Here is a 25549-nt window from a genome sequence, read left to right as displayed (position 1 = left end):
CTATTATTTGTGATTTTACTTAATATTATCTATAAATGAAGAAAACAGGGAAAATCTGTAAATAAGTTTGAAAAAATATTCACCATTATTCAGTTGAATGATTATTTGTAAATATTTGGAACTTTTACGTTATTTTTTCCGTTTGTCGACAGTCAACATGTAAATTTACACTTTTTTCTGTGATTTTCTAAGATAGTTTCTGTAAATTAACAAACCAGGGAAACCTGACCAGTAAACAGTAATTTATTTTTTTTTAAAGCTAAAACCTGATGGTTTTTTTTCCCTAGTGTTTAATAAACAGCAAGTCGATCTGAACGTGTGACAAGAAATTTTAATGATTCACATCCAGCTGTGGTGAGTCAGCGTTGCCGTGGTGACCATCCCATGATGAAGATGATGATGAAGTTGGCATCTCAGAGTGAGTAGAGCTTCAGCTGCTCCTCCATGTCGCCCTCCGTCACCTCGCCGAGCACTTCCTGGTTCTCCCTGAGCAGAAGAAAGATGGCCGCCAGCTGCTCCTGTTGCACCCTGGGAGTTCGACACAAACACGATTCATTCATAGACTGGATAATAAAGACATATTATATTATATTATAGTCTATGGTTTCATTTCACCTTAAACTGCTGCTTTTAACTCAGCTCTAAACTCAGCAGCAGGTTTCTGCAGCTTCAGGACCATTTCTAGGACTCCTGTTTATCAGAGCAGCGCCACCTGCTGGACCGGAGGACGAATCGACTTAAAACCTCATGTTCTTACAAACGTCATTGACAGCTTTTCACTTTTAGTTGATTATTGTGTCAATATAACTGCATATATTTGTGTACAGAGAGTTAAATATCGTGTGTCGAGTCACCACAGATTTTCACAGATTTTTATTTTTTAAATAAAATAAATAAAATTATGTACATTAATACCTTTTTTATTATTATCTGTGATTTAACAGTCATATAAAAACAGTTTTAAAAACACCTTCTTTAATACACATAATTATTTTTTGTTAAATAACAATTATCTGTAAATATTTTTTTTGCTGATTTAAATATAGTAAAAAATAGCAAAATTTTATAGTCAAATATTGTAAAAAGACAAATTAATACTTACTTCACTTACAGTTCTAGTTGGATTTTACTGTTAACGTGTAAATTAATACTTTTGTGTCATTTTAGCAAATATTTTCTGTAGTTTAACAAAACAGGGAAAATCTGCTTAGTGTTTCTAATTAACATTTTTATAAACACAGTTTTGAATGTTTTTTTTTGCTTTTATTCGAAACAATTTAAAAACATAATTTTTCTTTCAAATACCATCAAATATCTGTAATATAATGACATTTTCTGAGTAAAAAATAGCAGAATTATAGATTCAAACATTGTAAAAGACCAAAATTATTATTTGTAAAAAATACAGATATTTCATTTGGATATTATTTACAGTTTGGGCAGTTTTTCTTTACAGTCAACATTTAAATTAACACATTTTCTATTGTGATTTTATGAGTTATCTGTAATTTAAGAAAATAGATAAAATCTGTCAAATATCAGTAATTTATTTTTTCAAAAATATTGTTAAAAACTAGAATTTTTTACAGTTACTGTTAATGCCAGTGGGAATGCTGAATAAATAGTTTATTACTGATAAGTCTGGTCAAAGTATTAATCAGTAAATATGTAAATAACACTGCAAAAACAGTAAAATACATTCTGCTGGGTTTTTCCAGTGAAGTTTGTTTCACAGAATAAAAACTGAAAGCTACTGATGTGACAAACGTCTCTTTAATAATCCAGAATTTACAAAAACTGAAGTCTGGAACAGAAAGAATCAACAACACACGTTTATTTCAAAGCAAAACTTGGCAGAAAGAAGCAGTTTCAGTTTCACTTTCACTCAGTTTCTGTATCTGACAGGAAACTAAAGAACAAACAAACGTTTCCTGAAGGCACTTTGGTGAAAACACATTTAATTTATTCACAAGCAGCTCAAAGCTTCGTCTTCATTCATATGCGTCTTCGCAGATCCTCGTCTTCCTCACAGATCAGCTACAGGAAAAAAAAGGAGAATATCAGGACACAAACAAACAAACAAACAAACAAAGTGCAACTCAGCTAGAAATGAACAGAAACACTCAGAAAAACATCCCAAAAAGTTAAATATCCAAAAATCTGGTTTATATGAAGGAGCTGAAAGATCTAAATTATTCTTATTTTTTTTTGTTAATAATAATTATTACTGTATTAATTTAGATTTATTTAATCTTATTTTATGTAAAAGAAAAAAAGACATTACAAGTTGTTTCGCTGTTGTCTTTTTTATAGTATTTTGTATTAATTTAATTACATTTTAAATTTATTTTTATTCCATTTTCTGCCTAATGTTTTTAGTATTTCATATTTATATTACTTTGCATTATAAATAATATTTTTTCTTAGTTCTAAATGATTTAACTACATTTACAGTATATTATATTTAATATATTTAATATAAATTTTTTACATAAATTTTTTGTTTAAAAATAATTGCACAAATTAGTTTTTCCACTTTTTTTGTTTTTAGACAGTAATCTGCAAAAGTTTCTCAAACTGTTATTTTAGAGTAGCTGTAAGTTATAGGAAATATACTTTAAGTCATTAAAAGGTTTCATTGATGATTTTTTTAGCTGGTTTGATGCATAAAAACTGATTCTGCTCTAAAATAAAACACATTCACACTTTAACATGATAAAATTGCAGATTTTCAGCTCAAAAACAAACAGAAATGTTCAGGACTCACCGTCAGCTGATGTTAGCAGCAACATGCAGGTTAGAGGTTAGAGCAGCTGGACGCAAGCAAAGAACCAGAACCAGAACCAGCAGCAGGAGGACGCACAAACAGTCTTTTCTCATCATTGAAATACTTAACGTTTTCTTGTCAAGTCACAACTCGATAAAGAAATAAACTAGAAATGAGGAAACAACAGAGGCAGCAGGAAAAAGGAAAAACTCATGACTACAAAATAAAAAGTGAACTGTGGTGGTGTTTCATCAATACAGTTCACAGAAACAGTAACTAGTGAAGGAGTGTTGATCAGCTGTTTGTGTTGTTTCTGGGGTAATATCTGTGTTTGACCAGTAGAGGACGCTGCTGCACAGAAAGAAACAAGGACTAGGGCTGTTGAAATCTCACTAAACTGTTATTTGGAAACAGGACCAGCAAGAACACAGGTGAACTGGTTGTAGTGAGGTTTTCTCTGCTGCTATTTTCTTTCTCATTCAGTGAATCTTTGTAGTCATTGTTTGTCTCTTTATAGTCGGTTTGTGTCTCTTTGTAGTAAGTTTGTGTCTCTTTGTAGTTGCTTGTATCTTTTTGTAGTCATTGTTTGTCTCTGTAGTTGTTTGTGTCTCTTTGTAGTAAGTTTGTGTCTCTTTGTAGTTGTTTGTGTCTTTTTGTAGTCATTGTTTGTCTCTTTGTAGTTGTTTGTGTCTCTTTGCAGTAAGTTTGTGTCTCTTTGTAGTTGTTTGTGTCTTTTTGTAGTCATTGTCTGTCATCGATTTGTTTCTTTTTGTAGTTGTTTGTGTCTTTTTGTAGTTGTTTGTGCCTCTTTGTAGTTGTTTGATGTATCTTTGTAGTCATTTTTTGTCTCTCAACACTGCTTTATGTCTCTTTGTAGTTGTCTGATGTCTCTGTAGTCATTGTTTGGCTCTTTATAGTCGATTTATGTCTCTTTGTAGTTGTCTGATTCTCTGTAGTCATTGTTTGGCTCTTTATAGTCGATTTATGTCTCTTTGTAGTTGTCTGATGTCTCTTTGTAGTCATTGTTTGTCTCTTTGTAGTTGGTTTGTGTATCTTTGTAGTTGTTTGATGTCTGTTTGCAGTCAGTTTGTGTCTTGTTGTAGTTGTTTTATTTGTCATTCTGCAAGTCTTGTCGTTTTGTGTCTCTTTGTAGCCAGTTTGCATCTATTTGTAGTCATTTTGTGTCTCTTTATAGCTTCCCATGTCTTGTATGGTCTTTCTGTACTGGAGGTTCTGGGGTCGGTTTAGGATTAGGGGGCGGGGCGTTGCTGGGCGTAGCAGAGTGTGGCTTTGTGTAGCTGGGTGTAGCGGGATGAAGCAGGGAGTAGGTTGATGTAGCTGGGAATAGCAAGATGTAGCTTGGTGTATCAGGATGTATCTGGGAGAAGCTGGGTGTAGCAGGATGTAGCAGGGTGTAGCAGGGTGTATCCGATGAAGCAGGGTGTAGCAGGATGTAGCTGAGTGTAGCTGGTTGTAGCTGGATGTAGTTTGGGTATAGCTGGGTGTAGCTGGTGAAGCTGGGTGTAGCATGGTGTAGCGAGATGTAGCAGGGTGTAGCTGGGTGTAGTTTGGATGTAGCTGGGTATAGCAGGATGTAGCAGGGTGTAGCTGGATGTAGCAGGGTGTAGTTGGATGTAGCAGGGTGTAGCTGGGTATAGCAGGATGTAGCTGGGTGTAGTTTGGGCAGATTCAACAGGAACATCTTACCACATCCTGATTACAGAGAAGTTAAATCAGATGTAAGTTCTATCCTGAAAGATAAAGTAGCAGCAAGTCAGACACTGGAACCATCAGAATGTAAATGAAGGTGAAATCATGCTGATGTTCATTTGAAGGAAAAGCATGACAATAAACTGAAGCTGGGCTGATATGACCAACATTATCGTCTCGACCCGTCACACAGTCATCAGTCATCAATCAGAGTCATCGGAAGATGTCGACATCACATCCATACCACAGTTCTGATAGATGTCTCTTTGTGGTCATATTGTATCTTTCTGTGGTCATTTGTTGCCTCTTTGTGGTCATTTGTTTTCTCGTTGTGGTTGTTTTGTCTCTTTGTGGTCATTTGTGGTCTCGTTGAGGTTGTTTTGTATCTGTGGTGGCTTTGTGTCTCTTTGTGATTGTTTTGTAGCTCTGTGTTTGTTTTGTGTCTCCCTGTGGTGTTTTTTTGTCTCTTTGTGGTTGTTTTATGTCTATTTGTGGTCATTTTGTGTCTCTTTGTGGTTGTTTTGTCTCTGTGGTCATTTGTCACCTCTTTGTGGTCATTTGTTGTCTCTTTGTGGTTGGTTTGTGTCTCTTTGCGGTGGTTATGTGTCTTTTTTTGGGTCGGGTTGTGTCTCTTTGTGGTTGTTCTACGTCTCTTTGTGGTTGTTTTGTGTCTCTGCGGTGGTTATGTGTCTTTTTTTGGGTCGGGTTGTGTCTCTTTGTGGTTGTTCTATGTCTCTTTGTGGTTGTTTTGTGTCTCTTTGCGGTGGTTATGTGTCTTTTTTGGGTCGGGTTGTGTCTCTTTGTGGTTTTTTTATGTCTCTGTGGTTGTTTTGTGTCTCTTTGCGGTGGTGATGTGTCTTTTTTTGGGTCAGTTTCTGTCTCTTTGTGGTTGTTTTATGTCTCTTTGTGGTTGTTCTGTGTCTCTGTGGGTGTTTTGTGTCTCTTTTTGGTCATTTTGGTATCTTCGTGTTTGTTTTCTGTATCTTTGTGGCCGTTTTACGTCACTTTGTGGTAGATTTGCATCTTTATCGTTGTTTTGTGTCTCTGTTATTGTTTTGTGTCTCTTTGCAGTGAGTCTCGGCAGTCGTTCTGTGAGTCTTTGTGGTTTTGTGTCTTCCTTTAGTGTTTTGCAGAATCCTGTGCAGTTTTAATGAAGCAGCTCTTTACTGATCAGAGTTTCTGTGGACTGAATCCAGACATGAAGCTGGAGGTGTTCAGTTTATAGCAGCTCAGAGCGAAGCTGGAATGAGGAACTTGGCCTGAACTCAAACATTCAGACTGAACCAAACAGAAACACGATGAATCAGAAAGCAGACGTCCACACCTCGACGTGAACTGAAACTCTGCTTTACCTCAGATAAACCCGTAGCTATTAAATAACAGGAGGGATCCAGAGACTGAATGAGGAACAAAGAGCTGCAAAACAACTACAAATTGATGCTAACCAACAAAAAAGAGATGCAAAACCAATGACAGAGACAGAAACCAACTACAAAGAGACATAAAACAGCTACAAAATTATGCTAACCAACAAAAAAATAGATGCAAAACCAACTACAAAGGGATGCAAAACAACTACAAAGTGATGTAAACCAACTAGGCGTTTTCCACAATCGTCAGTGCCATGCCATGTCTCCCTACTGTCAGTGGTGGGAGTGTGTGTCTGTGGGCGTGTGTGTCTGTGTATGTATGGGTGTGTGTGTGTACGTATGTGTGTGTGGATGTGTGTACGTGCTCCTGCAGTTGTGTGCATATATGTATATATGGAGGGAGGGAGGGAGGGACGGGTTTTCTTCTTTTTAATGTTTTTAATGTTGTAAAGCACTTTGCGTTGCATTTTTAACTGTATGAAAAGTGCTATATAAATAAAGTTTGATTTGATTTGATTTGATTTGAACTACAAAGAGGTGCAAAACAATCACAAAGAGACGTAAACCAATGACAAAGACACACACAAACCAACTACGAAGAGACACAAAATGACTGCAAAGAGACACAAACCAACTACAAGGAGAGACAAAACAACTACAAAGAGACACAAGATGACCACAAAGGTACGTGTCCACAGGGGTGTGTTTTTGTCACGTTAGAACTCGAAGCTGTTTTATCCTGTAAACATTCACTTTGCAGCTGAACCGAGTTCCTGCAGTGGAAACATGATTTATGTCGGCTTTATTCTGCCAAAATGTGCAGATTTTCTGTGGTTAAATTTGAACATATTTAGACTGTAAGTATCCAGAAGTCTGAGGCCCTGATGCTGTTCCTGTGGTAAAAACCACAACTTCAATAAGCAACACCGCAGCCCTTTTAGTCTCAGCAGCAGCAGGCAGTCGATGCATTTCAGCCAACGAAGTTCAGGCTCAGGCAACTCCTAAAGATGTAGGTTTTAGTCTTTGTGTTCATGCAGGATGAAACTGAGCTCAGCATGCTTCGTACAGTCAGAACAAACCTCTGCTCTTCCTCGATCTCCTCCTTCGTCATCATCGTCTCAAACTTGCTCTGTTTCTTCCCAGGGATGAACTTCACCTGATCGTCAGCTTCAGCCACATCTGGAACAGCAGGAACACATTACTGACTGTCCACTTCTGAACCAACATCAGCCCAAGTCTTCTTATAATCCATGTTCACACTCGCATTAGTTCATATTAGCCTTGCGTGTGCTGCAGCAATTAGCAAATTTTGAAAAACAAATTATGCTGGTTTTCCTAATGTCTTATGACAATTAAAAATCTCTGTTATTGTATTGTTGGTTATTTCAGACTAACATTATGAAGACATAACTTTGAGCTTTTTAAAAATTATAATGAAAAATGTTGTCTATTATACAATGTTGCAGCAATACTCAGAATGTTAGCATGCTGTTTAGCTTTGCACCTGCTAGCAGTACTTGGCTTATTTGGCTTATGCTAACAAATTGCATTTAATTGGCTCTATTTAACCAGTGTATATAAACATGACTGTATAATTAACTACACCTTAAGCTAATGTATGCTACAAAGTATTACCAAGTAGTTAAATACTACTTAACTTGGGGTATCCTAAAAGTGTCAGCATGTAATTAAACATCACTCAACTTGATGTGTGCTGAAAGCATTAGAATGTTCAATTTAGTACAATTTGAAAGCTTAAGCTAATGTATGCAACAGAGTGTTAGCAGATAATTAAACACTACCTAACTTTATGTACACTACCAGTGCTAACATGCAGTTAAGCTTCACCTAGTTTGATATACGATAACAGTGCTAAAAGCGCTAGCATATATTTGCACATCACTTCAGTGAATGTAAGCTGAAAGTGTTTAGTGTTGAAAGCATTTACCTAATTAATGGTATGTTAAAAGAGTAACCTAACTTGATGTACGCTAAAAGTGTTAGCATGTAATTAAATACTACTTAATTTGTGCTAGGTTGTACTTAAACACTACTTGATTTGCTGTGTGCTAAAAGTGTTAGCATGTAAACGTGCTTGCATATACTTAAATACTACTTGACTTGCTGTATAAAGTGTTAGCATGTAATTAGATGTACCTCAACATACGGTCAAAAGTGCTAGCAATAGCATGTACTTAAATAGTAGTTGGGCTGATGTAGGCTAAAAGGGTTAGCATGTATTTAAATACGACTTAATTTGATGTGTAGCCAAAATGCGAGCATGTGATTAAACACTTTGTTTGAAGATTTGTATAACTGCTAGCATGTAATTAAATATTACTTGATTCAGTGTATGCTAAAAGTGTTAGCATGTACTTAAATACTACTTGACTTGATGTATGCTAAAAGTGTTAGCATGTAATTTGATCATTCTTGACTTAATATGTGCTAACAGTGTTAGCATATATAAAACAACAAATGTCACTTTGTTTGATGTATGCTAAAAGTGCTAGCATGTAATTAAATACTACTTGACTTGATGTATGCTTAATGTGATAGCATGTAATTAAATATTACTTAATTTGATGTGTAGTAAACGTGTCAGCAGGTGATTAAACATTTAATCGATATATGCTAAAAGTGTTAGCCAAGGATTAAATATTACTTAACTTGATGTATACATGAAGTGTTAGCATGTAATTAGATGTACCTTGACATATGCTCAAAAGTATTAGCATGTAATTAAATACCACTGGAATTGATGTATACTGAAAGTGTTAGCAAGTAATTAGATATTTCTTAATTTGGCATGTGCTGAAAGTGTCAGCATGTAAAAAACAAAAAAAACAACTAAATTTGATGTACGCTAAAAGTGTTAGCATGTAATTAAATACTGCTTGATTTGAAATACACTTAAAGTGCTGGCGTGCAATTAAATAGTACATTACCTGATGTATACTAAACGCGTTAGCGTGTAACTTGGTGTACCTTGACAAATGCTCAAAAGTGTTAGCATGTACTAAAATACTACTTGAGCTGATGTAGGCTGAAAGGGTTAGCATGTAATTGAATAGTACTTGACTTCATTCATGCTAAAAGTATTAGCATGTAGTTACATACTATTTGAACTGATGTATGCTACAAGTGCTAGCATGTAATTAGATGATTCTTAACATGTGCTAAAAGTGTGAGCATGTATAAGAAACAACTGTCACTTAATTTGATGCATACTAAAAGTGTTAGCATGTAATTAAATACTACTTAATTTAGTGTATGCAAAAAGTATTAACATTTTACTTAACAATACTTTATTTGGTGTGTATGCTAAAAGTAACAGCATGCAATTACAACCATTTAATATTTACTCAGAGTTAATAATAAATTAAACTTTGCAACACTGAGACACATTGACTTGTATATATAACTCGGTGTAACCACAGTAGAATATAATTTACTCTGACCGTGTGTATTAATTTCTTATTTCTGAGCTTGGTGTATGCTGTTAGTCTATCTGTATATGAATTAATGCTGAATCTGCTCAGCACACGTGGCTGATTTTCGGTGTTTCCACCATATAATCCTCATTAATCGGTGTCTTTGCTCTGTATATATGTGGAACCCCGACTGACACACCTGTTGCTCCACCTGCCGTGCGACAGGTCAGAGGACAGAAGGCCGACTGTCGGCTAACGGCGGCTGCCAAGTGCTTTACTGCCTGTTCAAGATTAAGTATCATCCTGTTAAAGCAGATGGCGGCTGAACACGCCAACAGACCGCCAGCACGGACTGGACACGCTCACCACATAAAACAACAAACAACAGACTCTGGTTCATATATGATGAGCTGATGCCATTTCCCATCACATGAAAACCAATCTTTCTGATTATATTCAGAGAATTTACTCTTTGGAGATTACACATTAAATGTATTGATATTTAATGTATTGCTCTGAGCCTGTGTGCTGTAAATAAATGAAAGTGGTGTCTGTAAAGGCTGCAGATGAGAAAACATCTAGCACTTTTCCTGGAAGTGACTTATCTGTCAGACACAGCTGCTGGCATCTGTCTGCTGCTAGAAGCTGATCTTCTAGTCAGAGATTACAGCCGGTGTAAATAAAGGAGGCCTTTCTAAAGCAGAAATATCCAGAACAGAAGTATGTGGACAGTTTGAAATAACTAATAAATAATACATTAAAGTCTCAGCTTTAATTTTAGTAGCTTATATGCTGTGTGGAGATGCAACATTTTAAAGCTCCACAAATAATTGGACAGAAACATGTAAACAACCCCTAGATTTTTTATTGACTGCGTGAAGTGTTGGACCCACAAACACTTTGCATATTTCCTGGCCAACCACAAAGTGTCCAGATACTTTTGAACCCCTGAGATTTGGACCATGTGCACAGAACAGGTTCATTATTGATGATATTGTTGTATTAATGTCTGCGCTCATGTGTCCACATATTTATGGTAAGATGTTGCACTGAAGAGGACCCAGAATGGAACCTTGGGGAACTCCAGGGTCAACGACAGATGGACACACGGTTCTGTAAATAGGACCAACCCCACCCAGGATGTCCGTATCAAATAACACCGAAAACAGAACAAACATGGCTGGTCAGAGTGAGGAGAATAAATAGTCCATCTTACCGTTGTTCACAGTGTTCTCTGGTTCAGGTTGTGCTTCCGGCTCAGTTGGCACCTCTACAACAGGTTCAGTGGACTCCACCACTTTTTCAGGTTCAGACACTGGTTCAGACTCGACAACAGGCTCTGGTTCGGCCACGGCAACAGGTTCTGGGGCAGGTTCAGGGACAGAGACTGGTTCTGGGACCGCAGCTGGTTCTGATACCTGCTCTAGTACAGGTTCAGGCTCTGGGACAGTTTTGGGCTCTGATACTGGTTCTGGAACAGGTTCAGGCACTGATACTGGTTCTGGGACTGGTTCTGGAGTAGGTTCTAGTACTGCAGCTACTTCTGGTACTTTGACTGGTTCTGGAACAGGTTCTGCTACTATGATGGGTTCTGGTGCTGCAGGTGCTTCTGCTGGAGGCTCTGGTACTTTAACTGGTTCAGGGACAGGTTCTGGTTCTGGTGCTGCAGGTGCTTCTGCTGCAGTCTCTGGTACTTTAATTAGTTCAGGGACAGGTTCTGGTTCTGGTGCTGCAGGTGCTTCTGCTGGAGTCTCTGGTACTTTGACTGGTTCAGGAACAGGTTCTGGTTCTGGTACTGGTTCTGGGGCAGCCTGAAAGACAAAATAATGAACATGTTTGAGAGCCAGAAACCTGAGTCTAACAGCTGCTTCCTATCAGCAGTTTGCTGTTGCTGAGATGCCTGATTAGCTTAGTTAGCTTTTGGGTCTTGTTAGTTTAGAGTTAGCTTCTGAGTTTCCCCTTAGTTTAGAGCTTATTTCTATTTACCTGTAGCTTTGTATTTATTAGCTTGGTCTGCTTTAGGATCTTTTAAGCTTGGAGTTATATTGTAGTTTCCTCTACTTCAGAGATATTTTCTTTTGATCTTAGCTTAGACTCAGCGCTTTTAAGCCTTATTAGCTTAGACTCAGCTTTTGCGTCTTGTTCGATTAGCCTCTATTTCCTCATAAATTAGAGATAGTTTCTATTAACCTTTAGGTTAGTCCATATTAGGTTAAACTGAAATTTTGGTCATGTTAGCCTAAACTTTGCGTCTAGTTTCCCCTGGTTTATTGACCCTTAGCTTAGACTCAGCTTATACGCCTGATTAGCTTAGTGGTCTTGTTAGATTGGCCTTAGCCTCTAGTTAACCATAATTAAGAGGTGGTTTCTATTTAGCTTTAGCATAGTCCCCATTAGCTTAATTAGCTGTTGAGTCCAGTTCGCCTCAAGTTAGCTTCTAGTTTCCCTCTAGCCTAGGCTCAGCTCATAGGCCCTATTGACTTACTTTGTCACCAACCCTTTAGCTTAGTTTGTCAGACGTATCAGTTTAGGCTGGACTTAGCTCTAGTCTTCCCTGATTACCAGTTAGTTTCCATTCACCCATAGCTTAGTCGCTGTTGGCATAGTTAGCTTTTGTCCACAGGAGGAATTTATCTCAGACAAGTTGGTGTGTTTTTGTTGTGTTGTTTGGGATCATGAAGGTTGGTTGGTGTAAGACTCAGCACACACTAAACTATTTTTATTATAATTAAAGACATGTTGAAAAAATGCGAATCTGCTGCTGTGCACCGCAAAACAACCAACCAGGAATGTTGCAGAGTCATGTCACAACTTTGGAAACCTGCATATTGGATTCAAACACAGCGGTTATTTAATGTCCTGCATTCACATGGAGATAAACAAATTAAGTAAATTCTGCTTGTAAATTCACTTTACACGATGTTTCAATAGAATGGTACTGAATAGAGGAATTTAAAAGCAGGTAGAAATAGACTTTAAACAGCTGCCTCAGGATGTACAGCTGTAAATAATATTAAAAATACTCGTATGTGTCCATGAGAACGCTGCAGTTTGACCTCTAACACACTGATGCTTGTTACTGTCACTTTCAGCAGCTTGTTGAGTTTCAGTCGCTGCCTGTCACTGACACCAGGACAAAAAAAAAAAACTCTTCAGTGTCCGACAACCCGACAACCTGTCCTTTCCCCAACACCTGACGGCCCACCAATACACACGTATATACGTATGTATGTATGTATGTATGTATGTATGTATGTATGTATGTATGTATGTATGTATGTATATATATATATATATATATATATATACACACGCGCACACACACACCCACACACACATTTATATACACTGTGTGCGGGCAAATATACATATATGTAATACACATATACATATATATCAGGCTGCACAGAAGCACCTGTCTATGTCTTTGTGAAGTGCTGACTGCACAGATCCACGTCCCAGCAGCAGATCTGGTTTCGGCCTCATCCTCTGAACTTTAACAAGCCAAACAGGCTCCATTCAGCTTTATGAGTGGCTTTGTGGAAAGTCTTGGAAGCTCTGGAGCAGAATGTTTGGTTTCTGGGAGGTCAGCTGAACTATTCATATAAATACTTTTAACTTAAGCTTCATGGCTGTAAAACAAAATATTCTTCTATTCAAGCACAACAGTTTATCGTCATCAAAATGAAAAACAAAACAAATACAAAATAAATCTTAATTCTTAGCTTAGCATAGTTAACTTCTATCTCCCCCTAGTTTACAGGTAGTTTCTCGTTTTTACTAGTTTAGAGTAAGTTTGTAGTTCCACTTAAACACAGCTTCTAGGCCTGATTAGCTTAGTTCGCTTTTGGGTCCTGTTAGCTCAGATTTAGTGCCTAGTTTCCTCTAGTTTGTAGCTATTTTCAGTTTACCCTTACCTTAGTCTCTATTAGATTAGTTATCTTTAAGGTCTTGCTAGCATAAAGTTAGGTTCTGGATTGCCCTAGTTTAAAGTTAGCTTCTAGTTACATTTTGCACTTAGCTTCAACTCAGCTACTAAACCTTATTAGCTTTTCGGTCTTAGTGGTGTTAGCTTAGGTGTTAGTTTAGACTTAGTTTTCATTTATCCTTAGCTTAGCCCCTCTTAGCTTTGTTAGCCATTGAGTCTTGTTAGCTTTGAGCTAGTTTCTCCAAGCTTAGAGGCAGCTTAGCTTTAGTTTAGTCTCCAAAACTAAGAGGGGCTACACTAAGGATAAAAGAAAACTAAGTCTAAACTCACACCATTTAGTGTTAAGAGATACTAAATAAAGATTATGATGCTAAATTAATTAATTAATTAATTAATTTAAATTATTTATTAATAAATTTTTCATCCTTGACTAACAGTTTCCCCTTGTTTCCAGTCTCTGTGCTAAGCTAGGCTAATCATGTCTTGTCTCTCTCAAGAGTGAAGCTAACATCCATATCCTACTATATTATCCTGAATGTTAAACTGGAATGACCTTGCTGCTTGAGAAATGCTTTCAGGAAACTCGTTTTGAACTCTCTGGACCTGGACAGATGTTCTGGTTAGCAGCTGGTGTTAAACCACAGCGACTGTTTCAATCAGGAGGTCAGACAGTGAAGCTCATCAGTCTGCTCTGCTAATCCTCCACCCTCCAGCTGGGACTCCGTCCATGGAGCCGGAAACGCATCCCTTCCTCTGGATTCCTGAGCTATGAAACACCAAAACAATCCAGGCCAAACAGAAACAAAGCATTCAGAGCTAAATGCAGCCTCATTAAGTCATTTTCTGAGTCAGCAGGACGATAAACTGACCAGCTTAAACTTGTGCCCTAAATAGGACAAACTGTTTGCTGGAGAGTCGATCTGAATGAGCTCATTCTCAGAGACTACCAGCATTCATTCATCAATCCGACAGCATAAGAGGCTGAAGAACATTACAGCAGATAAATGTCAGGAATGAAAACAGACTCTGATACCAAACTGAGCTTATGAAATGCTAATTCAACATTATGAAGCATATAAAATATGAAATCCGGATGATGAAGGTTGCAAGACATTAAATCAGGATTAAAAGATACTGAATTGAGATTCAAAGATGCTGAATTAACACTGTGAGATACTAAATCTGATGCAGGAGACAGTAAGTCGACACTAAAACATATCAAATCACGATGATGAAATATTAAATCAAGATTAGTAGATGGCAAACCCAAATTATGAGAGACTAAATTGAGTTTACAGGACACATAAAGTAGATTGTGATACACTAACCATGCTTACAAGACAATAAACTGCAAGATATAAAATTTTTACAAAACAATAAACCAAGATACTAAATCGAGATTAGTATCTTGACAGACTAAAACAAGTCAAAGAGATATTAAATGAAGCATTAAGACATTAAAAAGATGACATGATAATCAATTAAGCTTATAAAAATACTAAAACAAGTTTGATTGATATCGTACAATGCTAAATTGCTAAATTAAGATTATGAAAAACTAAACAAAGTTTTTAAGATACTGAATAAAGTTTACAAGTTAAAAAAAATCAAGATCAAGAGATCCTAAATCAAGCTCAGGAGATATTAAATCAAGATAAGAGACAAGATACTAAACTGAGATTAAATGATACTGAATTAACATTATAAGATACTAACCAAGTTTACAAGATTTAAGCTAAATCAAAATTTCAAGCTTACAAAATACCAACACAAGTTCAGCAAGTGCTAAATCGACATCGCAGACTGCAAATCAAGATTATGAGACACAAAACCAAGATTATAAGATACTGAATGAAATATACAAGATACAAAAATCAAGATCAAAATATACTAAAACAAGTTTAAGAGATATCAAATCAAGATGAAGTTTAGAAGACACTAAAATTATATTAAAAGACGTTGAATTAAGATTATGAGATTCAAATTTTTGAAATATTAAAGTTTACGAGATACTAAAACAAGTCAAAGAAATATTACATAAAGATAAGATGAGAAGACACTAAAGTTGAGATTAAATTGTACTTAAGTAACATTAAGACATTAAACGAGATGACAAGATAATAAATTAAGCTTTTAAAAATGCTAAAACAAGTTTGCAAGACGCTAAACCGACATTGTAGAATGCTAAATTCGGATTAGGAGATACAAAATCAAGATTATGAAAAATTAAACCAAGATTATGAGATACTTGAATGAAATATACGAGATACAAAATCAAAAGATACCAAAACAAGTTTAAGAGATATTAAATCAAGATGAAGATAAGAAGATACTAAAATGATATAAAGAGATGCTGAATCAAGATTTTGAAATATTAATTCAAGTTTGCGAGATACTAAATCAAGATTGAGATGCTAAATCAGGATTAGAAGATACAACATTAAGATAAAATGATAAATCAGGATGTTGAGCTACGAAATTAAGGGAATAATTGCATATGTATATCAATGAAACTTAACAGAATTTAAAGAATTAAGAAGTCGCAATATAGAACAATAAATCAATATCATGATACCAAATCTTTATTCTAATATCTAATCCAGAGTAATATAAACTTTATGAACTACTAAAACCAAGATTATAAGACACTAACTCAAGAACTTTGCCTCCCAACATGTCAAACTGAAATATCATAAACTAAATAAAACCCCATAAAGAAGTCATACAATATTTACGGACTGTGAGGTTGTGATTTTGGAAAATGAGCTTGACACTGAGGATTAGTCCGAGTCATGGCGACTCCTCGACCTCTGACTGCTCCTCCCAGTAAATATATCCTGTTCAGTAACATTACACTGAGTGCTTCAGTCATAAAAGCCATTTTAGCTCAGTCAGAGGAAGGGCGGGCATGATGGGAATCCAGAGATCAACACTGGAGGAGGTGATGCTGCCCATGTTAGAGAGGAGAGGCGTTCTGTGGTCAAAAAAAACGACAAAATGTAGCCTCATCAGAAACTAAAACCTGCACAACTGTCAGAAAAGTGTCCAAATCCTCAACGTTAAGGGTTGTTTGTTAATTTCTTTGGTAAAGCTCTATCACAGAGACTGTCTGAGCATAAGAATGAGCCCCATTTTACTGTTAGGTGCCCTCTAGAGGTCGTAGTAATTATCACAGAGAAAAAAAAAACATAGCCAGGTGATGTATGGAGGAGGTCGGGGTGGATGGACAGATCAGCAAAACATGACTATGACATGAGAGTCTGGTGTTTGTTTACTGTTTCAAGCTGATTGTTGGGGTTGTTTCTTTTACCCTACATACACGCCTGTCTAAGTGCCATCTAGTGGTGGTAGTAATTATGACAGTAGCAAAGGAGGAGGTCGGGGCGGATGGATGGGTCAACAAAACTTCAACATGAGACAATGCTGTTTGCTTCTTGTTTCAAGCTGATTGTTAGGACAGGTTCTTTTACCTTTCCTAACTGCATGTTAAGCACCCTTTAGTGGTCATAGTAGTTATGACAGGTGCAAAGCAGAAGCCAGACGATGTAGGGAGGAGGTCGGGGTGGATGGATGGGATGGCAGAGGTTATGGTTGCTTAGGTTGGAGTTATTGTATAAATATGCAAATATGCAAAATGTATACCAGAAGATAGAGAATAATAGTATTTGTCAGAACTAAACAGCATAGTAATCTAAAAAAAGAACAAAAACAAGTTTTATCTTATAGCTGTAATCAAAAGAAATTATTTTAATTTTTGAATGCCATCAGTTTTCAGTCACTGGGTGTCGAGCTCAGACTAAATCTAAAGGCAGATCCTTTGGAAATAAGAAAAGTCTAAAATCAATCTTAGCTGAATTAAAAACAAATTTTCCCACACTTAATCAATACTTTCTGGTTTTGTGGTGGCACAGCAGGAATGTTTTAATGCTTTAAATGCCACTTAATTTAACATCGTCTATGAACTGACCAGCAGCAGTATTTATCTGTGTGAGGGCGGCATGTCGAAGCTTTAGTGTTGGAATAGACTGTTGTTGTGGCCGAGACCTTCGATCTCAGCTCCGTTTGTCTTCTGAACACTGACTCTTTGTTTGGCTGCTTCGGCTCCCTGACGCCAAATCCATTTACGAGCCTCTTTCACGCTCTTGTTTGCAGGAAAATGTCTGCAGGACTGAAATAGCTGCAGACATCTCAGCCAGACTCTACATCTAAGCTCATTCTCGGCCTCTTCGTTTTGTGAAATAAAACAACCTGCCGACCTCAGGAGCAATCACTGATGCAGCGATTCGAAGCCAAAGTTTGGGAGAGATGTAAAAAAATCGTGTTTTTAGGTTTTAATTGTCCTGTTTTGTTAAATTTAAAACAATAACCAGTAAAACCATTTTAAAAAAGTATTTATTTGCATGTCAACCTTTAAAAAAAAGGAAAAAAAACAAAAACAGGCTGAAACTGTAAATAAAGTCCACATCAAAAATCTGTATTTTTATAAACCATAATTAGTTCTTTTACAATGTGTGACCATAAAATTACACAATTTTTACTGTATTTAAATTAGGAATAACATCATTATTTTGAAGGGATTTGCTGTTATTTGAAAAAAAATGTCCGTATTAGGATCCGAAAAGTGGTGGACAATTTTGAAACTGTAATTTTCCAGATTTTCCATGTTTTGTTAAATTACTGATAATGTCCAGTAAATTCTAAAAAAGACTAATAATTTACATTTTGACACAACTGTAAAAACTGTTGTTTTACAGATTTCCCCTTTTGTTAAATTACAGATAATAACTAGTAAAACCACGGAAAAGAGTTTAATTTGCTCATTAACCTTTACAAAAAAAGTGTAAAAAAAGTGTAACATTTTTTATTTTATATATATATATATATATATATATATATATATATATATATATATATACAGTACAATTTGCGTTAAATTACAAATCGGATATGATTCTACCGATGACTATAAATTTAGAAAGTTTGGTATTTTTTGTGATACTGTTGTAATTTTACAGTAAACAGTTTCTCTAAAATTATATTCTTGTATAATTTACTAAATACCTAATTTCAGCCAGGTTACTCATTGCTGAATCATATGTGGCATTTTACAGGAGCTACAGTGTAGTGAGTCAGAAGCAGGAACAGGGTTCGGCCGGCGGGAAATACCAGCAGAGGAATGTCAGACAGAAAACAGCTCAGCGCTGCTCAGCCTGGTCAAATCCACAGAGACGAGTCACATCCAGCTCTGGTTACAGCCCAACGATGGGAGGCATCACACCAGATTTCAGAATTATTCCATCATATGGAGGCTTCTAATGTGGTTAAATAAAATCTGAAGAACAGAAACTAAAATGCAGGTTTCAAGGGCCCACTGGAGAGTTTGGGATTTTGATGCCAAATAGCAAAAGTTTAGGTTCTAGGCCACGATGACAATGTATTTTTTGGATTAACATATTTTTTGTATACGAGAACATTTCCAAGTTACTAAATATCACTTGGAGTCCAGTTAAATCCATCATTCAGAAATGGAAGGAATATGGAACATGAGTAAATCTGACTAGAGCAGGACGTCCTCAAAAACCGAAAGACCGAGCAAGAAAGAGACTAGTGAGGGAGGCCACCAAGACACCTATGACTCCTCTGAAGGAGTTACAAGCTTCAGCAGCTGAGATGGGAGAGACTGTTCATACAACAACTGTTGTCTGTTCTTCACCAGTCAAAGCTTTGTGGGAGAAAAAGAGAAAGACTCTGTTGGAAAAACTCATATTAAGTCTGGACTAGAGTTCACCGGAAGACATGTGGAGACTCTGAAGTCACCTTGAAGAAGGTTCTTTGGTCTGAGGAGACCAGAATGGAGCTTTTTGTCCATCAGACTAGATACTATGTTTGGAGGACACCAAACACTGAATATCATCACAAATATACCATCCCCACTGTGAAGCATGGTAGTGGCAGCATCATGATGTGAAGCATGGAGGTGGCACCATCATGACATGAAGCATGGTGGTGGCAGCATCATGACATGAAGCATGGTGGTGGCAGCATCATGACATGAAGCATGGTGGTGGCAGCATCATGACATGAAGCATGGTGGTGGCAGCATCATGATGTGAAGCATGGAGGTGGCAGCATCATGATGTGAAGCATGGTAGTGGCAGCATCATGATGTGAAGCATGGAGGTGGCAGCATCATGACATGAAGCATGGTGGTGGCAGCATCATGACATGAAGCATGGTGGTGGCAGCATCATGACGTGAAGCATGGTGGTGGCAGCATCATGACATGAAGCATGGTGGTGGCAGCATCATGACGTGAAGCATGGTGGTGGCAGCATCATGACGTGAAGCATGGTAGTGGCAGCATCATGACATGAAGCATGGTGGTGTCAACATCATGACATGAAGCATGGTGGTGGCAGCATCATGACATGAAGCATGGTGGTGTCAACATCATGACATGAAGCATGGTGGTGGCAGCATCATGACATGAAGCATGGTGGTGGCAGCATCATGACATGAAGCATGGTGGTGGCAGCATCATGACATGAAGCATGGTGGTGGCAGCATCATGACATGAAGCATGGTGGTGGCAACATCATGACGAAGCATGGTGGTGTCAACATCATGACATGAAGCATGGTGGTGGCAGCATCATGACATGAAGCATGGTGGTGGCAGCATCATGACATGAAGCATGGTGGTGGCAGCATCATGACATGAAGCATGGTGGTGGCAGCATCATGATGTGAAGCATGGCAGTGGCAGCATCATGATGTGAAGCATGGTGGAGGCAACATCATGATGTGAAGCATGGTAGTGGCAGCATCATGATGTGAAGCATGGTGGAGGCAACATCATGATGTGAAGCATGGTGGTGGCAGCATCATGATATGAAGCATGGTGGTGGCAGCATCATGATGTGAAGCATGGCAGTGGCAGCATCATGATGTGAAGCATGGTGGAGGCAACATCATGATGTGAAGCATGGTAGTGGCAGCATCATGATGTGAAGCATGGTGGAGGCAACATCATGATGTGAAGCATGGTGGTGGCAGCATCATGATGTGAAGCATGGTGGTGGCAGCATCATGATGTGAAGCATGGTGGAGGCAACATCATGATGTGAAGCATGGTGGAGGCAGCATCATGATATGAAGCATGGTGGTGGCAACATCATGATGTGAAGCATGGTGGTGGCAACATCATGATATGAAGCATGGTGGTGGCAGCATCATGATGTTTCTCAGCAGCAGGTCCTGGAAGGCTCATAAAGGTAGAGGGTAAATGAATGCAGCAAAGTATGGAGAAATCCTGGAGGACAATCTGATGCAGTAATTATCTATTATTACTTCATAGAAATCTGTTGTCATGTTGATATAAAAGAGCCTTTTGTTTTAAAGAGACTGAAGTTAAACAGATCAAAGTTAAACAGACTAAAGTTAACCCAACAGTTAAAAGTCAAACCAACAGTTTACAGTTAAACTACAGATGTAGAAATGCTGCATCTTTCTCGGCCTCCACACTGAGGAGGCCTGAACAACAAAAAGCTTCACAGTGTTTCTGAACACTGACGTCTTTATATCGACACAAAGCTGCTGTTAGTTTCCCAGCATGCAGCGCGGCAGACAGTGAGGCTCTCAGAGCTGGATAACGTTATCAGAAGTTGGCAGGGTGGGGTTAGCATGTTAGCATGTTAGCTTCATCGAGAACCAAGATACTAGACAGAACAGAGCTGCTGTATATCTACAGTTAAACAGTCTGATAGTGTTTACAGCTTATCTCACATTTGAATTAATCTGAACAGATGACAGCTGATCAAACCAGGAGACTAGAAAGAAAGAAATATAATAGAACAGAATATAATAAATGTAAATAAATTTACTTTATTTAAATAAATGAAAGCATTATCTGCTTTTTCCTTTTGCTATTTTTTAATTGTATACAGCATTTAATAGGTTAAAAACATTTTTTTAAAATAGAAAAATAGAATAAGGTAGAAAAAAATAGAAAAAGACATAGCAAGCACAACAATTTAATATATCAATAAATAAAACACAATAAATCAAGCAGTTCTTTTACAATTTTTTAAAATTAAATGATTTTCATATTTATTTAAAAAAAGAGTTTTTGTTTATTTTTAAAAAAATATATTTTAATTTTACAGTTATTATATGGTTGTTCCTGTGCAGATTGTTACATATAGGAGAACAAAAAATAGGAATTAAATTATTTTATTCAATAAATCATTTTTTAACAATTTGTAACTAAAAGAAAAAACAAAAAGCTAACAATAAAAAAGTAAGAATATATAAGAATTTAATTTATTTAAAGTGTCGCTTTTCACTTTAATTTAAGTAAAATTATGATTTTTAGAATTTGTACTTAAAACAGATAATAATGAAAATAACAAATAACTAAAAGACGTTTCAATTAAACTGAATATTATACACATTATATATTTTTCCTTCTTTATTGTAATTTTTTAACTAAAGAAATAACTTGAGGAACAAAAAAGAAAACAGAAAGAGCTAGGAGAATAATGAAATATCAAAATAGTACACAAAAAACTAAATCAAGCAACTGTTTGAGTGTTTTTAATTTAATATATATGTATTTATTAAAATGTATTAAAAACTTCCTTTGTTTTTCTTTTTATTGATTATTACTGAATTTTGTAAAAAGTTGTGAACAGATAAAAGCACAACCACCAGACGATGCTGTGGAAGTCACTATAATTAGCCTTAAAACCCCAACTAAGCCATTAAAGACAATTAGTTTGAGGGAAACCAGTAAGGAGGAATGACTGAGTGTGAAGGAGGTTAAAAGTAAACAAGTCTGAATCAGCCGCTGTCAAACATGACATGAAGCTCCGCCCACCTACAGACATGTGACACCGTGAACTCAGGTGTAAATATAGGAGCCATATTACACCAAAGATAGACTCGGTCATGTCACAGCAGCACATTCTTCAGCTCTATAGGCATCGACTCACAGAGGAAAAAGGTCAGAAAGACGTCCACAAACTGGTGATCAGCTGTTTAGCATCAGCAGACGTTCAGAAGCTTCCGGAGGCTTCAGTTGATGTTTTCACGGAACAGAACGTCTCCATTGGAGACGCTTTCATAAAGAATGTTTTCAGAAAGACCGTCCCCCTAAAGAACATCTCCATAAAGAACGTTTTCATAAAGAATGTCTCCATAAAGAACGTCTCCATAAAGAATGTCCCCATAAAGAACATTTTCATAAAGAATGTCTCCATAAGGAACATCTCTGTGTGAACAACCAAATCAACCACTGACAATAATATGAAAATGACTTTAGTCAGTCCAAAGCAGGTTTGTTCTCAATAACAGCGATAAACTACAGACGGACTCAGATCTCAGATCCAGGTAGGAGGGAGGAATTATGGGATGTTTTCATTGTTGATTAATCTGCAGATTATGTTTTCTATGAATCTATGAATCTTCTTGTTTCCCACAGACATGCTCAGAGGTTTAGTTTTCTTCCAGTTGGTTCTTTATCATGAACAACAAAGAAAAGAACACCAAAGTAACAGTGCCCTGGAAATTAACACGTACAAGCATCAAAATCCTGGATATTAACACGTTCAGGTGTCAAATCCTGGAAAATAATGGATTTAAGGGTCAAAAACCTGGATGTTAACACACCGAAGTGTCAAAAATGAGATATTACTGGATTTCAGAATCAAAAATCTAAATATTAACACACCAAAGTGTAAGAACCTGAAAATTTACACATCATAGTATCAAAAATTTGGATATTAACACATGTAAGTGGATATTAATGTGTTTAAGTGTCAAAAACTTGGCTATGAAGGAACACATGAGCCAAAAACCTGGATATTAACACGCCAAATAGCCAAAAACATTGATATTATTGGATTTAGGTGTCAAATCCTAGAAAATAATGGATTTAAATTAAATTTTAAATTAACACACCGAAGTATAAAAAAAACTTGGATATTAATACATATAAGTATTAAAAACCTGGATATTAATGCACCAAATTGCAAAAAAACATGGATATTAATGAATTAAGTGTCCAAAACTTGATCATTAAGGAACGTGTGTCAAAAACTGGGATATTAACACGTTTAGGTGTCTAAAAACATGGATATTAATGGATTTAAATGTTACAACCCTGTAAATGAATGTACCAAAAGCATCAAAAAACTGGATATTAACACGCTCAGGTGTCAAATCCTAGAAAATAATGGATTTAAGAGTCAAAAACCTGGATATTAACACAATAAAGTATCAAAAAAACTCGATACCAAGTTACTAAAGTAACAATAATCTGGAAATTTTATCTAATTTGAAAAGTGTAATGAATATATTTACCATTTTCTCTTTAAAAATGACAAAAATTCATTCTCTGATGATCAGCTAATTAATCGATCGACTATAGCTACAGTTCAAGTTGTAAATCAATACACATCCAGATGACAGAAATGATGCAACACAAAGTTTGTCCAGAATAAATGTTCACTGTGACTCATAATTACAGCTGAATACACATAAAACAAATGATATGAAATGGTTTTAATAATAACCGATCAGGAGTCGCATTGATCGCCACCTAGTGACACAACATGAAACTGCGACTGAACCACACAAGACTGATGGACGGCAGCTACTCCGATCAATAACACCCATCAGGTTTCATTCCAGCCGTTTATCTGTTAAACATCTGGTTTTATTCCAGAAAGAACAACAGTTTCTGCTATTAAAAGGCTCCAGAAGTTCTCTCAATTGTTGCTTAATCCTCGTGTCGTCCTGCGGGTCAAACTGACCCGTTTTAAAGTTTGAAAATGTGGACAAAAATATATTTTCACAGTGAAACTTCTGATGTCCACGTTTTCAACATTTTAGGGAAATTTCTGAACATTTTTTGGTGGAAAAAAAGACATATAAAAAAAACGTTTCTTTAATAACATTCAGAAAAAAATGTTATGCCAAATTCGCTGGATTTTGGTTGATTTTCTTCTGGATGTTCTTAAAGAAAATATCAGAAGCTTTCCGGAGTAGTTAGTAGTAGTTAATTTAAAAATGTGATGCTTTTAAAAACAAAACTGTGCTGTAGGTATTGACGATTGATTATTAATCACACCTTTGTCTTATTTAAACTTAATTTAATATAATCCAGTGAGGAAAAATGGGTATTTATCTTTAATTAAACAATTATGTCTCTAAAATAAAAGAATATTTCTTAGATAATTTATTAATGTGTTTATTGTTTCTACTGAACAGTTTTCTGACCGGATCAATACTTGATCCGGTCAGAAAAAAAAAAAAAAGTTATTTAAAAACCCTGGTTTTTCAGTAAAAAGTAAGTTTAAATTAAGTTTCTTGAAGTTTCACACACCAACCAGCTGTTCAATAACAGAATCCATCGATTCTACCTCAACTTTCGGCGCCGGGACGTCCTGGATCTTGTCCGCGGCTCCGATGTCCTCTACAGCCGGGGCAGGAGGCTCGGGGCTCGGGGAGGCTGCGGGCTGCGGCGCCAGAGCTCTGGACGGAGGGATGTCATCTCCGTAGCCGACTTTGGGCTTCTGTTTCCCGGCAGAGGACGAGGAGGCGTCGGGCTTCTTGCTGAGCAGCGACGAGGCGAAGTAAATTGCCACGACGGTGAAGAGGATGGCGGGCAGGACGACGGTCGGGTCCAGGTCCATGGTGGAGGATCACCGCTGGAAGGTCCGGAGGGTCTGATGGGAGCTGGAGGCTGTCACTGAAACGCAGGGAGGGAGGCCGCGCATGCGCACAACACGTCACACGCATCCACACATTTGACACACCCACAAACAGTCGCACAGACTAACACACACACGCTCAGTAACAAACTCACACGCACAAAGTAACACTCAGACGTGCTTTAGCGCATCACACACACACACACACACACACACACACACACACACACACACACACACACACACACACACACGAATACACAGTTGACCCACACACGCAATGTAAGACACACGACATCAACACACCAACACTCACATATTAACACACACACCCACAAACAGATGCAGACAGTAACACTCACATATTAACACACATAAGCTGCAATACGCACATACTAACACACACACTCAGTAGCAAACGCACACGCACAGAGTAACACACAAAGTAACACACATGCACACGTTTTAAGGCATCACACACACAAGAATACACATCTGACCCACACATGCAGTGTGTTGATCATAAAGGAATGTATTAATGATAAACAGGAGGGAATGTTCGAAGGTTTTTTATATTATCATTAATGTTAATATAAAAATCTTGTAACAGTAGGTTTAGTGAAAAGT

The 25549-nt window shown here is 37.0% G+C and overlaps 1 protein-coding gene across 3 annotated transcripts; it reads right to left on the bottom strand.

The window, feature by feature from the left end:
• Positions 1-311: 311 nt before the first annotated feature.
• Positions 312-24955, bottom strand: si:ch73-366l1.5 (FILIA-N KH-like domain-containing protein). Of its 3 annotated transcripts, XM_023286562.3 has the most exons (5): positions 24632-24951; positions 10498-11092; positions 6927-7026; positions 4475-4518; positions 1755-2037 (listed from the first exon to the last, which is right to left on the bottom strand). In XM_023286562.3, exons 1-4 carry the CDS (start codon positions 24902-24904, stop codon positions 4485-4487), a joined length of 1002 nt encoding a protein of 333 aa, XP_023142330.1. In that variant the 5' UTR covers positions 24905-24951; the 3' UTR covers positions 1755-2037; positions 4475-4484. The 3 variants fall into 3 exon arrangements, with proteins under 3 accessions (XP_023142329.1, XP_023142330.1, XP_023142332.1); XM_023286561.3 differs by lacking the exons at positions 1755-2037; positions 4475-4518 and adding an exon at positions 312-528 and having other exon boundaries at positions 24632-24955; XM_023286564.3 differs by lacking the exon at positions 4475-4518.
• Positions 24956-25549: the final 594 nt, after the last annotated feature.

Source organism: Amphiprion ocellaris, chromosome 19 (assembly GCF_022539595.1).
Source record: "Amphiprion ocellaris isolate individual 3 ecotype Okinawa chromosome 19, ASM2253959v1, whole genome shotgun sequence".
Taxonomy (NCBI): Eukaryota; Metazoa; Chordata; class Actinopteri; family Pomacentridae; genus Amphiprion; species Amphiprion ocellaris.
The sequence above is the reverse complement of the archived record's forward strand: the minus strand, read 5'-3'. Positions and strand labels throughout refer to the sequence as shown.

What these genes read in the sequence shown, in the direction of transcription:
- si:ch73-366l1.5 (XM_023286561.3), bottom strand. Translation starts at nt 24,904, where the DNA reads ATGGACCTGGACCCGACCGTCGTCCTGCCCGCCATCCTCTTCACCGTC. An exon ending in TCCCGGCGCCGAAAGTTGAG is followed by an intron (nt 11,093 to 24,631) that starts GTAGAATCGATG and finishes TTTGTCTTTCAG; the next exon opens with GCTGCCCCAGAACCAGTACC. An exon ending in GAGATCGAGGAAGAGCAGAG is followed by an intron (nt 529 to 6,926) that starts GTTTGTTCTGAC and finishes TCGAACTCCCAG; the next exon opens with GGTGCAACAGGAGCAGCTGG.